Genomic DNA, 20,018 nt, shown 5'->3' with positions numbered 1-20,018 from the left:
CAGACTACGCAAGTCTGGTCCTCCTATATGTTACGTATGTCGTCAGGCTGGGCACTATGCCAACAAGTGTCCTAGTCGTCAGGGAAACTCCCTGGCCTAGTAACCATTAGAGGGGGGTTACTAGAGACGTCTTCTGCACCCTCTAAGTGTTGTATCCCAGGTCAGCTCTCGTTATCTGAGAATACATGGCCTATTATGGCTTTTGTGGATTCCGGAGCTGACGGGATTTTTGTGTCCTCAGGATTTGTAAAGGGACACAATATTCCCTCTATCATGTTAGAGGCGCCTATTCCTGTCCGTGTTGTTAATGGAACTATGTTGTCTGACTCCATTACATTGAGGACAGTTCCCTTGCGCCTTTCCCTGTCTCAGGGTCACATAGAGGAGATTTCTTTTCTTGTTTTGCCTGAGGGTATAGACGACGTCCTTCTGGGTCTTCCATGGCTTCGGACTCATGCTCCTCACATTGACTGGGAGTCTGACAGCATTATTAGTTGGGGTTCGAAATGTCAGTCCCGATGTCTTCCCTTACCACCTAAGGTCGTTGCGGTTGCATCAACTGATCTCTCTCCCATACCTACACCCTATTTGGATTTCGCTGACGTGTTCTCCAAACAGGGTGCTGAGGTTCTTCCACCCCATAGGCCGTATGACTGTGCCATAGACCTTATCCCAGGTTCGGTTCCACCTAAAGGCAGGGTTTACCCCCTGTCGATACCTGAGTCGGAGGCCATGTCGACCTATATAAGAGAGAGTTTAGAGAAGGGGTTCATTCGTAAGTCTGTCTCTCCCGCGGGAGCTGGGTTTTTCTTTGTTCGGAAGAAAGAGGGTGATTTGCGTCCCTGCATAGATTACAGGGGTCTCAACGCAATCACAATAAAGAACAAATACCCATTACCTTTAATTTCGGAGCTCTTTGACAGACTGAGAGGAGCTCAAGTTTTTACGAAGTTGGATCTGCGGGGTGCGTATAACTTGGTACGAATTCGAAAGGGTGACGAATGGAAGACCGCTTTTAACACCCGAGACGGTCACTATGACTACCTCGTCATGCCTTTTGGGTTATGTAATGCACCCGCAGTATTTCAGGACTTCGTAAACGATGTGTTCAGGGATTTACTGTTATCCTCAGTAGTGGTGTATCTGGACGACATCCTGATTTTTTCTCCTGATCTGGAGACTCATCGTCAGGATGTCGTTCGTGTCCTTTCCCGTTTAAGGGAGCACTCATTGTTTGCTAAACTCGAGAAATGTGTATTCGAGCAGTCCTCATTGCCTTTTTTGGGTTACATTATCTCACAAGAGGGTCTGGCTATGGATCCTGCGAAGCTCTCTGCTGTCCTGCAATGGTCCGAACCTCATTCCTTGAAGGCGGTGCAACGCTTCTTAGGATTCATAAATTATTACAGGCAGTTCATACCCCATTTTTCTACTTTGGTGGCCCCTTTGGTGGCCTTGACTAAGAAAGGTGCTAATCCCAAAGCCTGGTCTACTGAGACATCTCAGGCTTTTGAGGCAGTAAAAAGACACTTTTCAACTGCTCCCGTTCTTCAAAGACCCGATGAGAATAAGCCCTTCCTCTTAGAGGTTGATGCCTCTTCAGTGGGTGCTGGTGCGGTCTTGTATCAAAAGAACGGTGCAGGTAGAAAAAGGCCGTGTTTCTTCTTTGCTAAAACCTTTTCACCGGCAGAGAGAAACTATACCATTGGGGATAGGGAACTGCTCGCCTTGAGATTAGCCTTGGAGGAGTGGCGTCACTTGCTGGAAGGAGCGAAACATCCTTTCCAGGTCTATACAGACCATAAGAATCTGACGTACTTACAAACCGCTCAGCGTCTGAATCCTCGCCAAGCCCGCTGGTCCTTGTTTTTCTCCCGCTTTCACTTCTCCATCAACTATCTGTCTGGGAGTAAGAATAACAAGGCAGACGCCCTGTCTCGCTCTATGCTTTCTACCCAGGAAGAGATTGACGAACCTCGTCTTATCCTTCCCTCCAGGGTTTTTCATACGCTCTCCCCTGTGACGTTAGACCAAATCCCACCGGGCAAGACCTTTGTTCCGCCTGATCGACAGAATGATATACTGTCATGGGCCCACACCTCAAAGGTGGGTGGGCATTTTGGTATTAGGCGGACACGAGAGTTACTGGAGAGGTGGTATTGGTGGCCACACTTAGCCAGCCACGTCAAGAGATATGTCGGTTCCTGCTACTCGTGTGCTCGCAACCGTCCATTACGGCAGAGACCGGCTGGGCTCTTGCATCCTTTACCAGTGCCAGATAGACCATGGGAGGTGGTAGGCATGGACTTTGTGGGTGATCTTCCATGTTCACAGGGACATAGATTTGTGTGGGTCATTACGGACCATTTCTCCCGGATGGTTCATCTCGTACCGTTATCGAGAATCCCATCTTCCAGGGTACTAGCCAAACTATTCCTCAAGCATGTCTTTAGGCTTCACGGGATGCCAGATCGTATCATTTGTGATAGAGGCCCGCAATTTACTTCCCGTTTCTGGCGAGATCTTTGTAGCCTTCTGCAAATTGAGTTGAATCTCTCTTCGGCATACCATCCGGAGACTAATGGTTTGGTTGAACGTACCAATCAATCTATGATTATATACCTTCGACACTTTGTTGCTGAGAACCACGATAACTGGTCCTCCCTCCTACCCTGGGCAGAATTTGCCCTTAACAATTCGCTGGCTGAGGCCACTGGGCAGACACCGTTCGTACTCAATAATGGGCAACACCCTAGGGTACCGGTACCGTTTCCCGCTGCTGCACCTCCTCCTCTTGTGGCCGACTGGGCAACTAATGCCAGAGAGGTTTGGGATCGGACTCAAGAGTCGATCCAAGCAGCTAAGGACCGTATGAAGACGGTGTCCGATAGGTTTCGTCGCCCGGCTCCTGTCTTTTCTCCAGGGGACTTTGTGTGGCTCTCTGCAAAACACGTGAGACTTAGAGTGAGCTCTGTCAAATTTGCTCCTCGCTTCCTGGGTCCTTATGAGGTTCTTCGACAGGTAAATCCTGTAGTCTATCAATTGAAGTTACCTGTCCATCTTAGGATTCATGACAAATTCCATGTCTCACTGCTAAAGCCGGCTATTTTACCTCACGCTCGTGAAGTGCACTCTCCTGCCTCTGATTCCTCTCGCTCTAGCTATGAGGTACGAGCCATAGTTGGTTCTAAGATGGTTAGAGGGCGCAGGTTCTTCTTGATAGATTGGGAGGGCTATGGCCCGGAACATCGCTCTTGGGAGCCTGAGGAGGCTGTCCATGCTCCCGACTTAGTTGCCGATTACCTGCGTCGCCGGGAGGGGGGCCCTTGAGGGGGAGGTACTGTTACGGTTGCTGCGAGCACTGGAGACTATGTCCAGATTTCTTGCTACTGCACATGTGCGAGCGCTGGAGACTAAGTCCAGATTTCGTGCTACTGCACATGTGCGAGCGCTGGAGACTAAGTCCAGATTTCGTGCTACTGCACATGTGCGAGCGCTGGAGACTAAGTCCAGATTTCTTGCTACTGCACATGTGCGAGCGCCGGAGACTAAGTCCAATCTTGGAGCCATTGCACATGTGTGGGTGACATCATCGCTGACACGAGGTCACATGTCTCTGACACCTTCTATGCCGATTGGTCGCTGGTCATGTGCTTGTGACGTCTTGCTCGGTGATAGGCCAGCATGACGTCACTCCTGTCGTTCTGGCAGCGGATTGGCTCTGGTGTCCTCCATCTTGGATGAGGCACAGAGTCTATATAAGACCCTGACACACGCCGCATGGTGCTCAGTCCTCTTGGTTCATGCATATGAGTAGACGCTCTGTGCGCGTTCCTCTAGGTATTCCTCTGTCTATGCTAGGTGAGCGCTACCGGCAGGGTAGCGTTCTTATACCTTACAGCTTCGGCTGCTGTCCGTATCCTTACCTCTTAGGGGAGCGGACATAGGCAGGTGCCTGAGGCACATGGTCTGGCTGGGCCTTGTGATTCTACTCGTAGGTGGACGTTGCCGCTAGGGTAACGTTCCTTATACTGCGTCTGGCAGTTGTTCGTATCCTCGCACACTAGGGGAGCGAACAGAGGTAGGAGCTTTGTGCGGCTTACGCTGCTGTTCGTCTCTTTTGCACCACTAGAAGAGCGGACCTAGGCAGGTGCCATATCTAGTGGTTCGTGTCCTCGCACACTAGTGGAGCGAACGCAGGTAGGAGCTTTGTGCGGCTTACGCTGCTGTTCGTCTCTTTTGCACCACTAGAAGAGCGGACCTAGGTAGGTGCCATTTCGCACACATTGCCTTTGTCTCTGTGATTGTTAACAGAGATCATTCCACACACCCTCCAAGTAAGGGAGGAATTGCTTTACTTACTTATTATATCCTTCTGTGAGTTAACAGAGGTATTGCACTCTGCCATAGTCTGCAGCAAAGTCTTTGCACGGTGGACCCTGACTGTCTGATACTTCTTTCGGTTATTATCAGACAGCCCCCCGTAACACATGCCCAGGAGGAGTTGGATGGAGACAAGCGGGGAGGTGAATGAGGCTGTTGCCGGCTTCCCAATATTAAAAATTAGATAAAAATATAAAAATGTGTCTGTGTGTGCATGTGTGATGCGTATCTATGTGTCATCTATGTATTTCGGTGTGTATGACTGTGTCTAGATTTATGTCTGTTTATATGTGTTTTTGTGAATTTGTCTTTAAATATATACTGTATGTGTATGTATGCCTGTATGTGTATGTACAGTATCTGTGCATGTCTATGTGTGGATGGGGCCCACTGAGACTCTTTCGCCCAGGACCTACAAAAACATGGAGCCGGCCCTGCGTGTACCAGTCATGTATTCTCCTGTACACTGTACAGGGGCGTACCTTTGGGGGGCATGCGGCATATCTGCCCCTGCACAGCAATCAGGGGGGCACCATTGGAAAATGTGAGGCAGCAGTATGGTGGGAGAAAATTGTAAGTGGACAGTATTGAGAAAGAAAAGTGTGAGGGGCATAGAATGGAGACTGGGTAGTGGGGGAGGGGGGATAAGCAGTATAGAGAAGGGGCAGTATGGTGGCCAGTGTGAGGGCACAGTATGCTGAGCTGCGGGAATGTGAGACTGAGGTGCAGTATAGAGAAGGAGCAGTATGGTGGCCAGTGTGAGGGCACAGTATGGAGGGCACAGTATGCTGAGGAGGGGGAATGTGAGACTGAGGTACAGTATAGTGACTGTATAGTGAAGGAGGTAGGCAGTATAGAGAAGGGGCAGCATGGTGGCCAGTGTGAGGGCACAGTATGGAGGACACAGTATGCTGCGGAGGGGAATGTAAGACTGAGGTGCAGTATGGTGACTGGATAGTGAAGGAGGTAGGCAGTATAGAGAAGGGGCAGCATGGTGGCCAGTGTGTCGGCACAGTATGGAGGGCACAGGATGCTGAGAAGGGGGAAAGTGAGATGGAGATACAGTATAGTGACTGGATAATGAAGCAGGTAGGCAGCATAGAGAAGGGGCAGCATGGTGGCCAGTCTAAGGACACAGTATACTGAGGAGGGGGAATGTGAGACTGAGGTGCAGTATGGTGACTGGATAGTGAAGGAGGTAGGCAGTATAGAGAAGGGGCAGCATGGGGGCCAGTGTGAGGGCACAGTATGCTGAGGAGGGGGAATGTGAGACTGAGGTGCAGTATTTATATCTAAATGCTACAGTTCGTGCTCTACTGTTATGGTTAAAATGTTAACGTTATTGGGCCCCCACCAGATTTTCTGCCCAGGGGCCCCCACCAACCTTAATCCGGCCCTGGCTGCAGGCCATACAGTAGGGACGGGCTGTACCTCAATGGGGAGGGTGCAGAAATGCTGGGGGGAAAAATGGTCAGACGGATGGAGGAACTTTTAAACTAGGATCTGGGGGAGGGAGGGTAGTGAAGTAAAAAAGGGAATAGATAGAGCAGATAGAGACAGTGAGACGGTAGGGGTCAATGAGGATATAGGGGGGTTGGGAACTGCAAGGCATTGAGGGAGGTGAGTAGGAGTAATAAATGTGCTAATAGAATTAAATTGTCTGCTGGCACATACAAACAAACAAAATGTGTAAGTGCAAAAATGTGCTTGGAGAAAACTGTAAATTTTGGTACAATTTTAAGGGTGCCAATGCTATAAGCCATGGCTATAGATACACCATCACTTACAGAGGACGTCTCACAACTTTTTTGGTGAAGAGCTGATTTAAATCTTTTTGCTTTTTTTTTTCTGCAATGCTTTGCCAACATATGGGCTTTTGAAGCTTAGGATGCCCATTTTGTAAAATTTAACTTCATGACATAACACAAATTCTGCCGTCTGGGGTGGGCATTTGCATACTGTAGTTACATAGGTTGACCTAGATCCACCAAGTTTGTACTTTTTCCACCAATTATATATTTTTTTATCACAAAATTATCTATAACACACAATGTTCTGTGTACTGAGGAAATCATCCAGCCCTTTTTTAAAATCTATTACAGTGTCAGCCATTACTACCTCTTGTGGTAGGGCATTCCACACAGGGGTGGGATTCAAATTTTTAACAACAGGTTCTCTGTAAACCCCGCCCAGTTGAAAACTACACCCATTCAGTAACCACACCCATTTGGTTAGCCACGCCCATTTTCACGCACTTTCCTCAACTAAAAAATACAAGTAATTTGAAGTAAAAACTCTTTCCCCTTCTTTCCCTCCTCTACCTTCACTCCCCTGTCCAGCACCAGTTGTTCCAGTCACTGTCACTCTTATTGTATTAAATGGTTTTTTTACAATTTTTAAAAATTATTACTAAAGGAGCCCTGCTAAAATTGGAATGGACGACTTTCCCCACACAGATCCCATCCCATAATGGCCCCTTTCCCCTGCAGATCCCATCCCATAATTGCCTCCTTCCCCCTACAAATCCCATCCCATTATGGCCTCTTTCCCCTGCAGATCCCATCATAGCTTCTTTTCCCAGCAGATCTTATCCCATGTGCTCCTTTTCCCATATAGTTCCCATCTATGCAGCCTCCTCTCCCCATATAGCTCCCATCTTATGTGGCCTCCTTTCCCCATATAGCTGCCATCTTATGCGGCCCTTTTCCCCATATAGCTGCCATCTTATGCGGCCCCTCTCCCCATATAGCTCCCATCTTATGCGGCCCCTCTCCCCATATAGCTCCCATCTTATGCGGCTCCTTTCCCCATATAGCTCCCATCTATGCAGCCTCCTCTCCCCATATAATTCCCATCTATGCAGCCTCCTCTCCCCATATAATTCCCATCTATGTGGCCTCCTCTCCCCATATAATTCCCATCTATGTGGCCTCCTCTCCCCAAATAATTCCCATCCATGTGGCCTCCTCTCCCCATATAATTCCCATCTATGTGGCCATCTCTCCCCATATAGTTCCCATCTATGTGGCCTCCTCTCCCCATATAATTCCCATCTATGTGGCTTTCTCTCCCCATATAGTTCCCATCTATGTGGCCTCCTTTCCCCATATAGCTGCCATGTTATGCGGCCCCTTTCCCCATATAGCTGCCATCTTATGCGGACCCTCTTCCCATATGGCTGCCATCTTATGCAGCCCCTTTCCCCATATAGCTGCCATCTTATGCGGCCCCTTTCCCCATATAGCTGCCATCTTATGAGGCCCCTTTCCCCATATAGCTGCCATCTTATGCAGCCCCTCTCCCCATATGGCTGCCATCTTATGCGGCTCCTTTCCCCATATAGCTCCCATCTTATGCGGCTCCTTTCCCCATATAGCTCCCATCTTATGCATCCCCTTTCCCCATATAGCTGCCTTCTTATGCGGCCCCTTTCCCCATATAGCTGCCATCTTATGAGGCCCCTTTCCCCATATAGGTCCCATCTTATGGGGCCGCTGCTCCCTGCATCTTCGGCTCACTGAGCGCTTACCTGCTGCAAGCACCGGCGGCATCTCCTCTGTCTTCCTTCCTCCTCCGTGCCACTCTGCACACTGACGCAGGCAGATGGCAGGAGGAGGAGCTACCTCCCCACACTGCCGTGACCTCTGCAGCGTCAGCGTGTCGCTGCACGCCGGGTCAGGGAGCAGACAGGCTCCACTGAACTCGGAAGTGCAGCACGTACGGAGGTACAGGGATTAATTTGTGCTAGTGCCTTAAAGACACTAGCACAAGTCAATACAGGGAACCGGATCGCCAGAGCTGTTTCTTGCCGGTTCGGGGAACCGACTGCTATTTTAACAACCAGTTCGCCCGAACCGGACAGAACCGGCTGAATCCCACCCCTGATTCCACAATCTGACTACTCTAACTGTAAAGAACCCTTTCCTATTTAGCTGCCGGAATTGCCTTTTTTCCACATCAGTGAGTACCACCTGGTCCTTAGTATTGTTTTTGGGAGGAATAAGTCATGTGCCAGTCCTTTATATTGACCACACATGTATTTATACAAATAAATAAGATCTCTTCTTAGATGTCTGTTTTTCTAAGCTAAACAAGCCCAACGTTTCCAATCTCTCATCATATGGGGCCTTCCATTCCTTGTAATAATCTAGTTGCTCACCTTCGAACTGACTCTAACCTCAAAATATATTTTATTTCCTTTGTCTGTATTACAACAACACAAAATAAAAATGAAAAAAGGCAAATTGGACATAACTTCACACAAAACCCAAAAAGGATTGTGAACAAACAACTTTGTTTCAAGCATGTGATGCTTGTCCAAACTCACCAGTGGCAAGTAACAGGTGTGGGCAATATGAAAATCACACCTGAAATCAGATAATATGTGGAGACGTTGACTCAATCTTTGTATTGTGTATCTGTGTGTGCCACAGTAAGCATGAAGAACAGTAAGAGGAGAAGAGAACTGAGGACTTGAAAACCAAAATTGCTAAAAATATCAACAATCTCAAGGTTACAAGTCTGTCTCCAGAGATATTGATGTTCCTTTGTCCACAGTGCACAACATGATCAAGAATTTTACAACCCAGGGCAATGTAGCTAATCTTCCTGGACGAGAAAAATTGATGAAAGGTTGCACTGCATGATAATCCGGATGATGGATAAGCAGGTCATGTGTCTTCCAGCAGGACAATGACCCCAAACATACTTAAAGAAGCCCCCAGAAATGGAATGAAACAAAGTGCTGGAGATTTCTCAAGTGGCCAGTAATGAGTCCGAATGTAAATCCCATTGAACACTTGTGGAAAGATCTTAAAATTGCTGTTGTGAGAAGGCGCCCTTTACATAAGAGAGACTTGGAGCAGCTTACAAAAGAAGAGTGATCCAAAATTCCGGTTAAGAGGTGTAAGACGTTTGTTGATGGTTATAGGATGCGATTAATTGCAGTTATTTATTCCAAATGGGCATGCAACCAAATATTAATTTGAGGGTGCCAACAATTGTGTCCTACCCTATTTTGTGTGAAATTATGTCCAATTTGGCTTTTTTCTCTGGGGTTTTTTCTGTTGTTCCAATATACAAAAAGGAAAAGAATACAGTGGAACCTCGGTTAATGAGTAACCCAGTTAGCGAGTATTCTGCTTAATGAGCAAAGCTTGCAGTAAATTTGTAACTTACTTTACGAGCAAGTTTTGCCATACGAGCAAATACTTACCGCACACACTTCCGGTTCCGTACATCTATTGCGCTCTGACCAGCTCTTACAGTCCGCACCAACACACACAAACACGCACGCACACTCACATAGTATGCTCACCTTACCTTCCATTCCATCACCGGCCTCACGGTTCTTGTAATTCGCCGGTACAGGCTGCTTATCGGGTAACCAACGCGACAAAGGAGGAACGTCCGCTGTCAGCTGCTACTCGAAGGCAGCGCGCTGACTAATCAGAGGCAAGCGGCTCCTACCTTTGATGTCAGCGCTCTGGCAGCAGAAGTTCCGGCATCGGTCGCGATGGTTACCTGATACACATCCTGTACCGGCGAACTGCAAGAACCAGGAGGCCGGCGATGGAAGGGAAGATAAGGTGAGCATAATGTGTGTGAGTTTATACGTGTGTGGAATGGCACAATAGGGGACCAGGATGGGACATTTAACCAGTTGTGGAACGAATTGTCTGCATTGCAATGGTTTCCTGTGGGAAATCTTGCTTTGTTAGACGAGTAACTTGGTTTACAAGCACAGTCCCAGAACGGATTGTTCTCGTAAACCAAGGTTCCACTGTATTTGTATAACTAAACATGTGTAATTGCAAAACTTTTCTGGGAGAAATACTTCATTTTCTGTAACAATCTCAAGGGTGCTAACACTTTCAGCCATGACTGTATGCTTATGTTCTTTGCCATGGGTACTTGATTATATTACCCAGAAGTAAAGAAAAGTCTGATAATGGATGACCAGCTCTAACCATATTATTTTACTGATATTAGGGGAATGTATTTTACCTAGTAATAATATAGATTCGCTATACAAAGTTATATATAGAGATTTTGAACGCTATTTCTTTCAGTTAGAGAGTGACATCTTGTGGACAATCTAAGTATTTCTAGTAGTTTCGAGACTTCTCGATGCATCTGCATTGGAAAAGGTCCATGAATAGATGCACCGCTTATCTCCTGATGCAGAAGTGAGCGGTGCTAGACAATCCTTTTAAGGAAATGACATGCCTAGAAAAGCATTACATGAGATGACATAAAAGCTTTTCAGGGCAGATTAGTGTGCACCATAGCACCCTACCTCAGTCATTTCACAATGACAGAAATCGGTCTGTGAAATCTTAGGTCACCAAGATGGAAAATACAAAACATTTCTTATGCTCAGGTTTAGGTACTCTGAGCACAAATTTAGCAGATGCAGGAAATAAAGCAGAGATAAAACACACATATGAACACCCGCATATTGTCACGCCTGCCAGGATCACCAGACTCAGGGGGGATGTAATGGACAGACTAGAGGGAAGCCACTCACCAAGCAGGACCCCCAGAACCCTGAAACCCTTTAACCCCTATACAGGGATTTGGAATTACACAGGGCCCTGGAGATCACTACCTGTGGGAGGCTGCAGTCCGATGAGAGTAGTCGTCAGGCAGGGTCACCAGGAATAGCAGAACAGGGACAGAATCGGCAGACAAGGACATAATCAGAAAACGTAGCAGAGGTCAAATCCAGATCGGGCAGTGAGGTACAAAAACAGCAGGCAGGAGGGTAGTCAGAAAACACGCAGAAGTCAGCACACAGGAATCACAAAACAGATTAAGGCAGACCAGGAGCCAGGAAATCGGAACTATCTGTGGCAGTGGTCATGTGACACGAGGGGGAATAAGAAGGGTGTGGTGTCTTCTCATTGGCTGTAGCTGAACGCTGGCAACTTCAGCTGGAAGACACACGCCACCCACAGTCAGCCAGCGGTACTGCAGATCCCAAGCTAACCCAGCCCAGTGGATGATCGGAGCCTGCGCCCACCGGTGCCGCTGGCATCGACTCCTCTCCCATCACCAGCACCATCCATGGCAGGAACACGGCGTCGCCTGGCGATCGGAGCAGAAGTCGCTGGAGCAGACTCCGGCGGTGACATAACACATATTATCTATGCTAACATTATCTTTATTCTCATGTGCCTTATCTGATATTACCTTATTGGTATTAACATCTCGACTACAAACAACACAACAAGTACCACACAACAAATAACAAGACAACAAAAAACAATCAAACAATTAAAACAACAAATAAAGACAACAAATAACACAAGAAAACAAAGAATACAACAAATAACAATACAACAAATAACACAATACATAAAACAATAACAAAACAATAAATAACAACAAACAAGACAACACAAATAAAAAAGCAAATAACAACACAACCAATACACTTTTGCAAAAACTAAAAGATTAAGCAAAATCAGAAACTTACATGAAAAAGGATGCATTTCTATTCCCAACTTCTTTATTGGCCACTTAGGAGAAGTGTTTAGACTTGCATGATACCTAAAAATAAATAAATAAATAAATAAATAAATGGATATTTATCTAACGTGCTGTATATAAGAGCCCAGGCCGCTGGTTATAACATAAAAAACACTTTATAATACTCACCTAGAAGCTCGCTCCGGTGCACACCGGTCCCGGACAACGGCGCCACCCATCCGACTGGTGTGCACCGGAGCGACCTTCTAGGTGAGTATTATAAAGTGTTTTTTATGTTCTACACAACGGCCTGCGCTCTTATATACAGCATGTTAGAATGCGGTATATAAGAGTCCGGTGGTGGTGGCCGCAGCTTATAGGGCAAAAAACAGGTGACAGGTTCCCTTTAATAAATGTATACCTTTTTCACCTAATACCTTTCTAAATATCCTGTTGGAAAATAAATGTGAACTGGGGCCTATTCTGACTTTGTGTAGCACTGATCTTAAACAATAGGGGTATTATGCAATATGGAGAAAAAGCAGAATAGGTGGCAAATTAAAGAGTTATTCTACAGTTCCTTAACCCTTGCCTGACATATCATAAAGATCGCTGGTGTTTATTCATTTAAATGCTGCTGTCAATTTCTGATAGCGGTATTTTAATAACACGATCACTGATAAGGTTGTGCAACGGCTTCTATCGGCCCCCTAATGACGCAATCACAGGGGGTTTGATGGGTTGTCAAAGCATTCGAGGGTCCTGCTGAAGGCCCTCATAGTTGTCTTAGTCTTTTGTCAAGACTTACTAAGGGGATGTGCACACCATGATTTTAAAGCCTGCTTTACACGAGTCGATCTATCGTGCGATAGCACAAGCGATCGTACCCGCCCCCGTCGTTTTTGCCTCATGGGCAAATCGCTGCCCGTGGCGCACAAACTCGTTTAACCCCCGTCACACGCACTTACCTTCCGGACGACCTCGCTGTGGGCAATGAACGTCCACTTCCTGAAGTGGGAGGGACGTTCGGCGTCACAGCGACGTCACACGGCAGCCGGCCAATAGAAGCGGAGGGGCGAAGATGAGCGGGATGTAAACATCCCGCCCACCTCCTTCCTTCCATTAAGCCGGCGGGTGCCGTGGGACGCAGGTATGCTTTGTTCATCGTTCCCGTGGTGTCACACAGAGCAACATGTGATCCCACGGAAACGATGAACAACCTGCACCCATGAAAATAAACGATATTATGAAAGTTAACGACGAGTACACGACTTACGATTTGTGAGCGATAGTGCGTTGCTCAGAGGTGTCACACGAGACGTCGTGCGCTATGCCGGATGTGCGTCACGAAAACTGTGACCCCGACGACATATCGCACAATATATCATCTCGTGTAAAGCCCGCATAAAGACAGATATACCCTGGTACCCCCCTGAAAAAGTAACACAAAGCTGCTACAAAACATTAACATAATGCATAGCACGTAAACACGCCATTGCTTTGCACATTTTTTTTGTCTTTTGTTACTTATTTTAACCAATTTATGATTGTGATTTGCAAACCATGAAACGCTTAAGAGAAGTAGCATGTTCATTCTTCGAGTGGCTTCCACTAGGAATCTGCTCACAAGTTCTAGTTGAAATTATGGAAAAAAGAAAAGCGCCAGCGTCTTAACTCATTTGCAGCCATAAGGAAGCCCAAGTGAAATGCGAATCGGGGCTGCTGGCCATCACTGCGGCACTTAAAGAAATTGGTAAGCTTCCTGTGGAATTGTAACTACGTCCTTACAATTTGGGATTTCTTTTGCAGCTTGGTCCTTTCAACTATGCTACATATTTATGTTGTGTATTTAGTATATCTGCAATTGTCCCTATTTTACCAATAGGCATATAATTGTCCTAGGCGGTTACCACTCTATATTTACTGTGTCCTTGTAAAGCCATCTATTCTGAGTATCTCACTTGTGACCACTGGTTTAACCTTCTATTGTTACCTATATTTATGTCTCTATAAAGCTTGTATATTTTTTTACTCTGGGTGTATGACTCTGTTATTTTTATAGGAATAATCTAATTATTGTGACAGATTATTTGTTCTACTTGTGAAACATTGTATATGTGGAACTTACTGATGTCTCCCAGTACAATCTTCATCTGCTTGGCAATGATCTGAGTCTCTCTTAGTTAACTGCAAGAATTCCTGTGAGGATAGTGAGAAAATATTTAATTGTAAAACACATACAGTTGCTTGGGCTCTAGATACAAGCTTTTCAACACATTAGCAGCATGGATGAGATCATTTTGACGGACATGACAGATGAATGCACCAGGATTGTCAACATTTAGGGTTTTATATTTTATTTAAACCCATGTATATAAAGCAAAAAATAATTTTTCAATTAGATTTCACGAAGAATTTTACATCAACTTTGCTTTCTGTTGACTTTTTGTTGCACTGTCCTGGAGCTACATTAAATGAGTTAAATGAGAATCTGTCAGTGAGCTCAATCTGATGGTCTGCTGGGAGAGTTTGTAACTCTTATGTGTCTCTTTTCTAAGCTCCTGTCAGCTGAGTTGACTAAAAGAGCAACATTTTTAATCAAACCCAATAGCAAAAATCATTTTGTACCCCAAATATATGCATTTAGGTCAAAGAAAATCCAAAAAAGGACAATCCCTTTAAAAAAGAGGACTTATCCTCACTGTCCATTTAATAAATATTGTATTTGCTATGAAATAATCCTGGAACATATTTTTTTTTTAGAAATCTGTGTTGTTCTATTTCTCTGTTATCCCTAATGTATACACTACTCACAAAAAGTTCAAGATATTTGGCTTATGGGTGAAATTTCAGGATGTTCCTAAAATGCCCTCTAAACTTTTCAGGTGAACCTTCTCTAAACTTGAATGCACGTGTCCAATTGTTCAATGTTTCAGGACTTTTTGCAAAACTTGATGTTTTCTAATAAGGAGCTTAACCCCTTAGTGACGGAGCCAATTTTGATCTTAATGACCAGGTCAAATTTTAGAATTCTGACCAGCGTCACTTTATGAGGTTATAACTCTGGAATGGTGATTCTGAGATTGTTTTTTCATGATATATTGTACTTCATGTTAGTGGGAAAATTTAGGACAATATTTTTTGTGAAAAAATCTGAAATTTGGCAAAAATGTAGCAATTTTAGCAATATTATTATACAATTGATTTACTTTAACTTGCAGGACCTGTGTGAGTTCATACCCATGTGACCAGAAGGGGTGGGGCCTCAGCCAAAAGAAAAATATTGCTTCCTGGCATCAACTTTGTTGGCTGAGGCCCCGCCGCTTCTGGTCACATGGGTATGACATCACACAGGTCCTGCAAGTCAAAATTTAAATCGATAGTATAATACTTATGCTAATTCTAACACGGGAGGTGATAACTCTGAATACCCCCCAGATATTATCTGATCCTCAGCTGCTGTCACTCAACAAGCTTATGATTTTATAAACTTTATTTTCTTGGATTTCAAAACCTAAACATCTGAGCTGACCACTAAAGGTATGTATGAATCAGCCTGATAGTGACAAGATAGCACTGGCTTTAGCTTATATACGAAAATGCTTGTGATTGGTTCCCTTTAATAAATTACATTTCCCACATGTCTTCTTTACATCAGTAAAATTTTTGAAACATCATTTTTTTTGTTAGGAAGTTAGAAGGGTTCAAAGTTTATCAGCCATTGTTCATCACATTTGAAGTGACTTTGAGAGGCCTAGGTGACATAAAATACCAAAAAGGACCCCATTCTAAAAAATGCACCCCTCAAAGCACTCAACCATATTAAAGAAGTTTATTAACCCTTTAGATGCTTCACATGAATGAATGCAAAGTGGAATGAAAAAAAAATACATTTTCCCTATAAATGTTGGTTCAGCCCCAATTTAATCACTTGACATGATATAGCATGACAAAATGGATTCTAAAATGTATTACCCAGTTTCTTCTGAGCACGCTGAGACCCCACATGTGGAGAGAAACCTCTGTTTGGACAAAATAAAGGGCTTGGAACGGCAGGAGCGCCATTTGAATTTTTGAAAACACATTTGGCTGAAACAAATTGTGAGCACCATGCTGCTTTTCCAGGGCCCCTAAGGTACCTAAACAGCAGAACCCCCACAATTGACCCTATTTTGGAATCTACACCCCCAAGGATTTTATCCAGGGGTACAGAGAGCATTTTGAACCCACAGGTACTTCACAGAATTTGATAACAGTGGGTGGTCAAATTGAAAATTTTCAAATTTTTTCACAAAAATGTTGCTTTATCACCAAATTTCTCACTTACAAGAAGTAACACCAAAAAGTGCACCGAAGAATTTGTTATCCCCTTTCTTCTGAGCGCAGAGATACCACACGTCTAGTCAGAACGTTCTGTTTGGACAAACGGTAGGGAGCAATATTTGAATTTTGGAAAAGCTGAAATAAATTGTGGGCACCATGTTGCATTTGCAGGGTCTTTGATTCACCTAAACAGCAGAAACCCCCAAAAGTGACCCCATTTTGGAAACTAGACCTATTTAAGGATTTTATTCAGGGGTATAGTGAGCATTTTGAACCCACAGGTGCTTCATAGCATTTAATAACATTAGGTAGTGATATTGAAAATTAAATTTTTTTTTTCAAAGTCGCACTTTTACAAAAGGGAACACCAAAAAGTGGACCCCACAATTTGTTACCCACTTTCTTATGAGTGTGATGATACCCCATATGTAGTCAAAAAGTTCTGTTTGGACAAACGGGATATGGCAGGGTTTGGAAAGCGGACAGCACTATTTGCTTTTTGGAACGCAAATTTGGACAACGTCTTGCATATGCAGAGCCTCTGAGGTGCCAAAAATGTGGAAACACGGACATGTGTCCCAGTTTGGCAAACTAAACCCTATAATGAATTCATCTATTGGTGTGGTGAGTATTTTTAACCCAGAAATTACACCAAATTCTATGCCATTGGGTCATTAAAACAAAAATCGTATGGTTTTTTGGCAAAAAAAAATGTATTTTAGCCTCAAAATTTTAACTGATACAAGAGGTAACAGGAGAAAATGGACAGGACACTATGTTATGCAATTTTTACCAAATGTGGCAGTACCCCATATGTAGTTGTACATTACTATATGATTGCAAGGTGGGGATCGGATTGGAAGGAGCACGGCTTAGTTTTTAGAACACAGATTCCGATGGAATTGTGAATAATACCTTTCGGAACGGGATGATGAATGCCACACAACTCCAGGCACATTTAAAGAGAATCTGTCACCACATTTGACCTATCTGAGCTATTAATATGGGCATATACAGTATGTTATAGAGTGCTGAAAATCTGTATGCCTCATATCAGAAGCCTTGTTGTGGATAAATAAACCTTTAACACTTTATGTAAATGAGCTCTTCCAGGCTATGGGGCAGATACTGTCTTGAAGGTAACTCCGTCTACAGAGATTATTTTAAATTGAAGGAGGCAGTACCAGTGTGAGACAAGTAACTGACACAGAACAGGAGAAATTAAATTTGTCTTCTTGCACATACATTTTTTGTCGCTCTCTGAGCTCTGCTTCATTACAACAATATTGCAACCCTGTCTGCCTGTGAGACGGAGGCTGAAGCTGAGGGAAAGCTGCAGATGTGTCAGTTATAATCACACACAGCACTGCAGTGAGATTAGGAAAGCAGAGAGCGGCCATCACACATCACACTGGTAACACCCCTTTTATTTATAAGAATCTCTGGAGGCAAAGTCATTTTCTAGGCAGCATCCTCCCCATAGCCTGGAAGAACTCATTTACATAAAATGATAAAAGATGATTTATACACAACAAGGCATCTGATATAAAACATACAGGTATGTTTTTTTTCAGCATTCTATAACCTGTATGCCCATATTAATAGGATAGATAGGTCAAATTTGGTGACATATTCCCTTTAAGGGAGGTGAGAGGCACCTTAGACCATTGGAAACTATTTACTGTACATCAGCGTGGTTTGCGTGCTAGATGACCTGCAATGGTACCTGACAGCACAGGCGTCATTTACGATGGGCGAGGGACCAGTGGGCCTCAGTGCTGTTCACTGATGAAAGTCAATTCACGCTGAGCAGAAATGATCGATGTTGGAGATGACAAGAAGAGCGCTATGCATCAGCCACTGTTGTGATCAGATGAGCCTTTGGTGGTGGTTGCGTTAGTATCGGTAGGTGTGTCTAGTGAATACAGAACTGCCCTACACTTTGTGAGTGGTACAGTGACAAACCCCTACTACTTGAATAACATTATTAATCCACTCATTGTTCCTCTGCAAGAACAAAACAGGCCTAATTTAATCTTCATGGACGACAATGCTCCAGCTCATTAAGGTCGCATCATTAGGGATCAGCTGCTGTGACCTCGATGAGCTGGAGCATTGTCATCCATGACGATGAAATTAGGCCTGTGTTGTTCTTGCAGAGGAACAATGACTGGATTAATTATGTGATTCAAGTAGTAGGGGCTTGTCACTGTACGATTTACAAAGTGTAGGGCAGTTCTGTATTCCCATAGGTTTTGGCTGAATCGCTGTATAGAGGCTCGTAACTCTGTATCCAAGACAGTGTCGGACTGGCTACCGGAGGAACCTCCAGTAATGCCAGGCCTGGATTCAGTTACCTGCATTGCACTCCGGAGCTCTCACCTGAGCTCCAGAATGCAGCCTGGACTGAACCGCAAGCGTCGAGTGATTGATTCCCGATTGCGGTTCAGTTCATGACAGCTTCAGACAGGCCGGACTGAGGAGCTCCGGATTGCAGCCCGGCCTGTCCGCAGCTATCATGAACTGAACCGCAATCGCTGGGGAATCAATCACTCGACGCTCGCGGTTCAGTCCTGCAAACTCTGAGATCAGTCCAGGCTACAGGTAAGAGCTCCGGAGTGCAATGCAGGTAACTGAATCCAGGCCTGGCATTACTGGAGATTCCTCCGGTTGCCAGTCCGACGCTGATCCCAGAACTTTAGTGACCACAGGAACGTCCTTAAAGAAGAGTGGGATTCCATGCCTCAGCAAAAAATTAGGCTATGTGCCCACACTGCTTTTATTCAGCACAAAAAAAAGCATGTCTTGACAGGAAAAAAGCTTTTTTCATGCTTTTGTGCTTTTTTTCGTTTTTTTTCATGCTTTCTAACATGCTTTTGTGCTTTACTTCATGCTTTTTCATATGCTTAATTTCATGCTTTTTTATGCTTTTTTTTGTCATGGCAATCGCGGGGGTTCAGGGGTTTAGGTGCTGGACCCCTGCAATTGGCGCCGGGTATCTAGCTGATAAAGACAGGACTCAGCTCTCACTGCCCAGAGCGGTGCTCGCGCCGCTACCGGCAATTTAACCCTCTGAATGCTGCGATCAGTGCGATCGCAGAAGTCAGAAGGCAGGGAGAGGGATCTCTTACCTCTCCCTGGCGATCTGGTCCCTGGAAAGTGATCATGGGTATAGTGTGTCCATTTTAGGACATGATGATATATCAGTGTTAAATATTAGAAATACCCTGTTTGACAACTGACTCTGACAACTGACTGACAACTAATCACTGACTGACAAATGATCATTGACTCTGATAACTGATCACTGACTCTGATAACTGATCACTGATTCTGATAACTGATCACTGACTCTGACAACTGATCACTGACTCTGACAACTGATCACTGACTCTGACAACTGATTACTGACTCTGTCAAATGGTCACTGGCCCTGTCAAATGGTCACTGACTCTGACAAATGATCACTGACTCTGACAACTGATCACTGACTTGTCGCCGGGTCTCCAGTTGATGTTACAACCAGGACTTACCTCTCACTGTCCGGAGCGGTGCTCGCTTCGCTCCCAGCAATTTAACCCCCTGAATGCTGCGATCAGTGCAATCGCAGCAGTTAGAAGGCAGGGAGAGGGATCTCTTACCTCTCCCTGGTGATCAGGTCCCTGGAAAGTGATCACGGGGACCCGATAGCTGCCATAGTAACCCTGGGTCATCACAATGATGACCCAGGCTTACTGAACTACGGATCGCCTCACAGACCAGGGTACCTAACTCACCAGACTTCCCTCCAGCAAAGTTCCGCAGTAAAGAACGCGAGGCCTAGGTCCAGGGAAACCCGG

The 20,018-nt window shown here is 45.0% G+C and overlaps 1 protein-coding gene across 1 annotated transcript in view; it reads right to left on the bottom strand.

Annotated features, from left to right (window-relative positions):
• Positions 1–20,018, bottom strand: part of LOC142289832 (uncharacterized) — a 509,301-nt gene that overhangs the window by 108,873 nt on the left and 380,410 nt on the right. The window contains exons 9-10 of the mRNA XM_075333759.1: positions 13,985–14,055; positions 11,864–11,937 (exon numbers count right to left, since the gene is read on the bottom strand). Of these exons, the coding sequence (XP_075189874.1) occupies positions 11,864–11,937; positions 13,985–14,055 (145 nt within the window). The remainder of the gene's footprint in view (positions 1–11,863; positions 11,938–13,984; positions 14,056–20,018) is intronic.

This window comes from Anomaloglossus baeobatrachus, chromosome 2 (genome assembly GCF_048569485.1).
Source record: "Anomaloglossus baeobatrachus isolate aAnoBae1 chromosome 2, aAnoBae1.hap1, whole genome shotgun sequence".
In the NCBI taxonomy this organism is placed as follows: Eukaryota; Metazoa; Chordata; class Amphibia; order Anura; family Aromobatidae; genus Anomaloglossus; species Anomaloglossus baeobatrachus.
The sequence above is the reverse complement of the archived record's forward strand: the minus strand, read 5'-3'. Positions and strand labels throughout refer to the sequence as shown.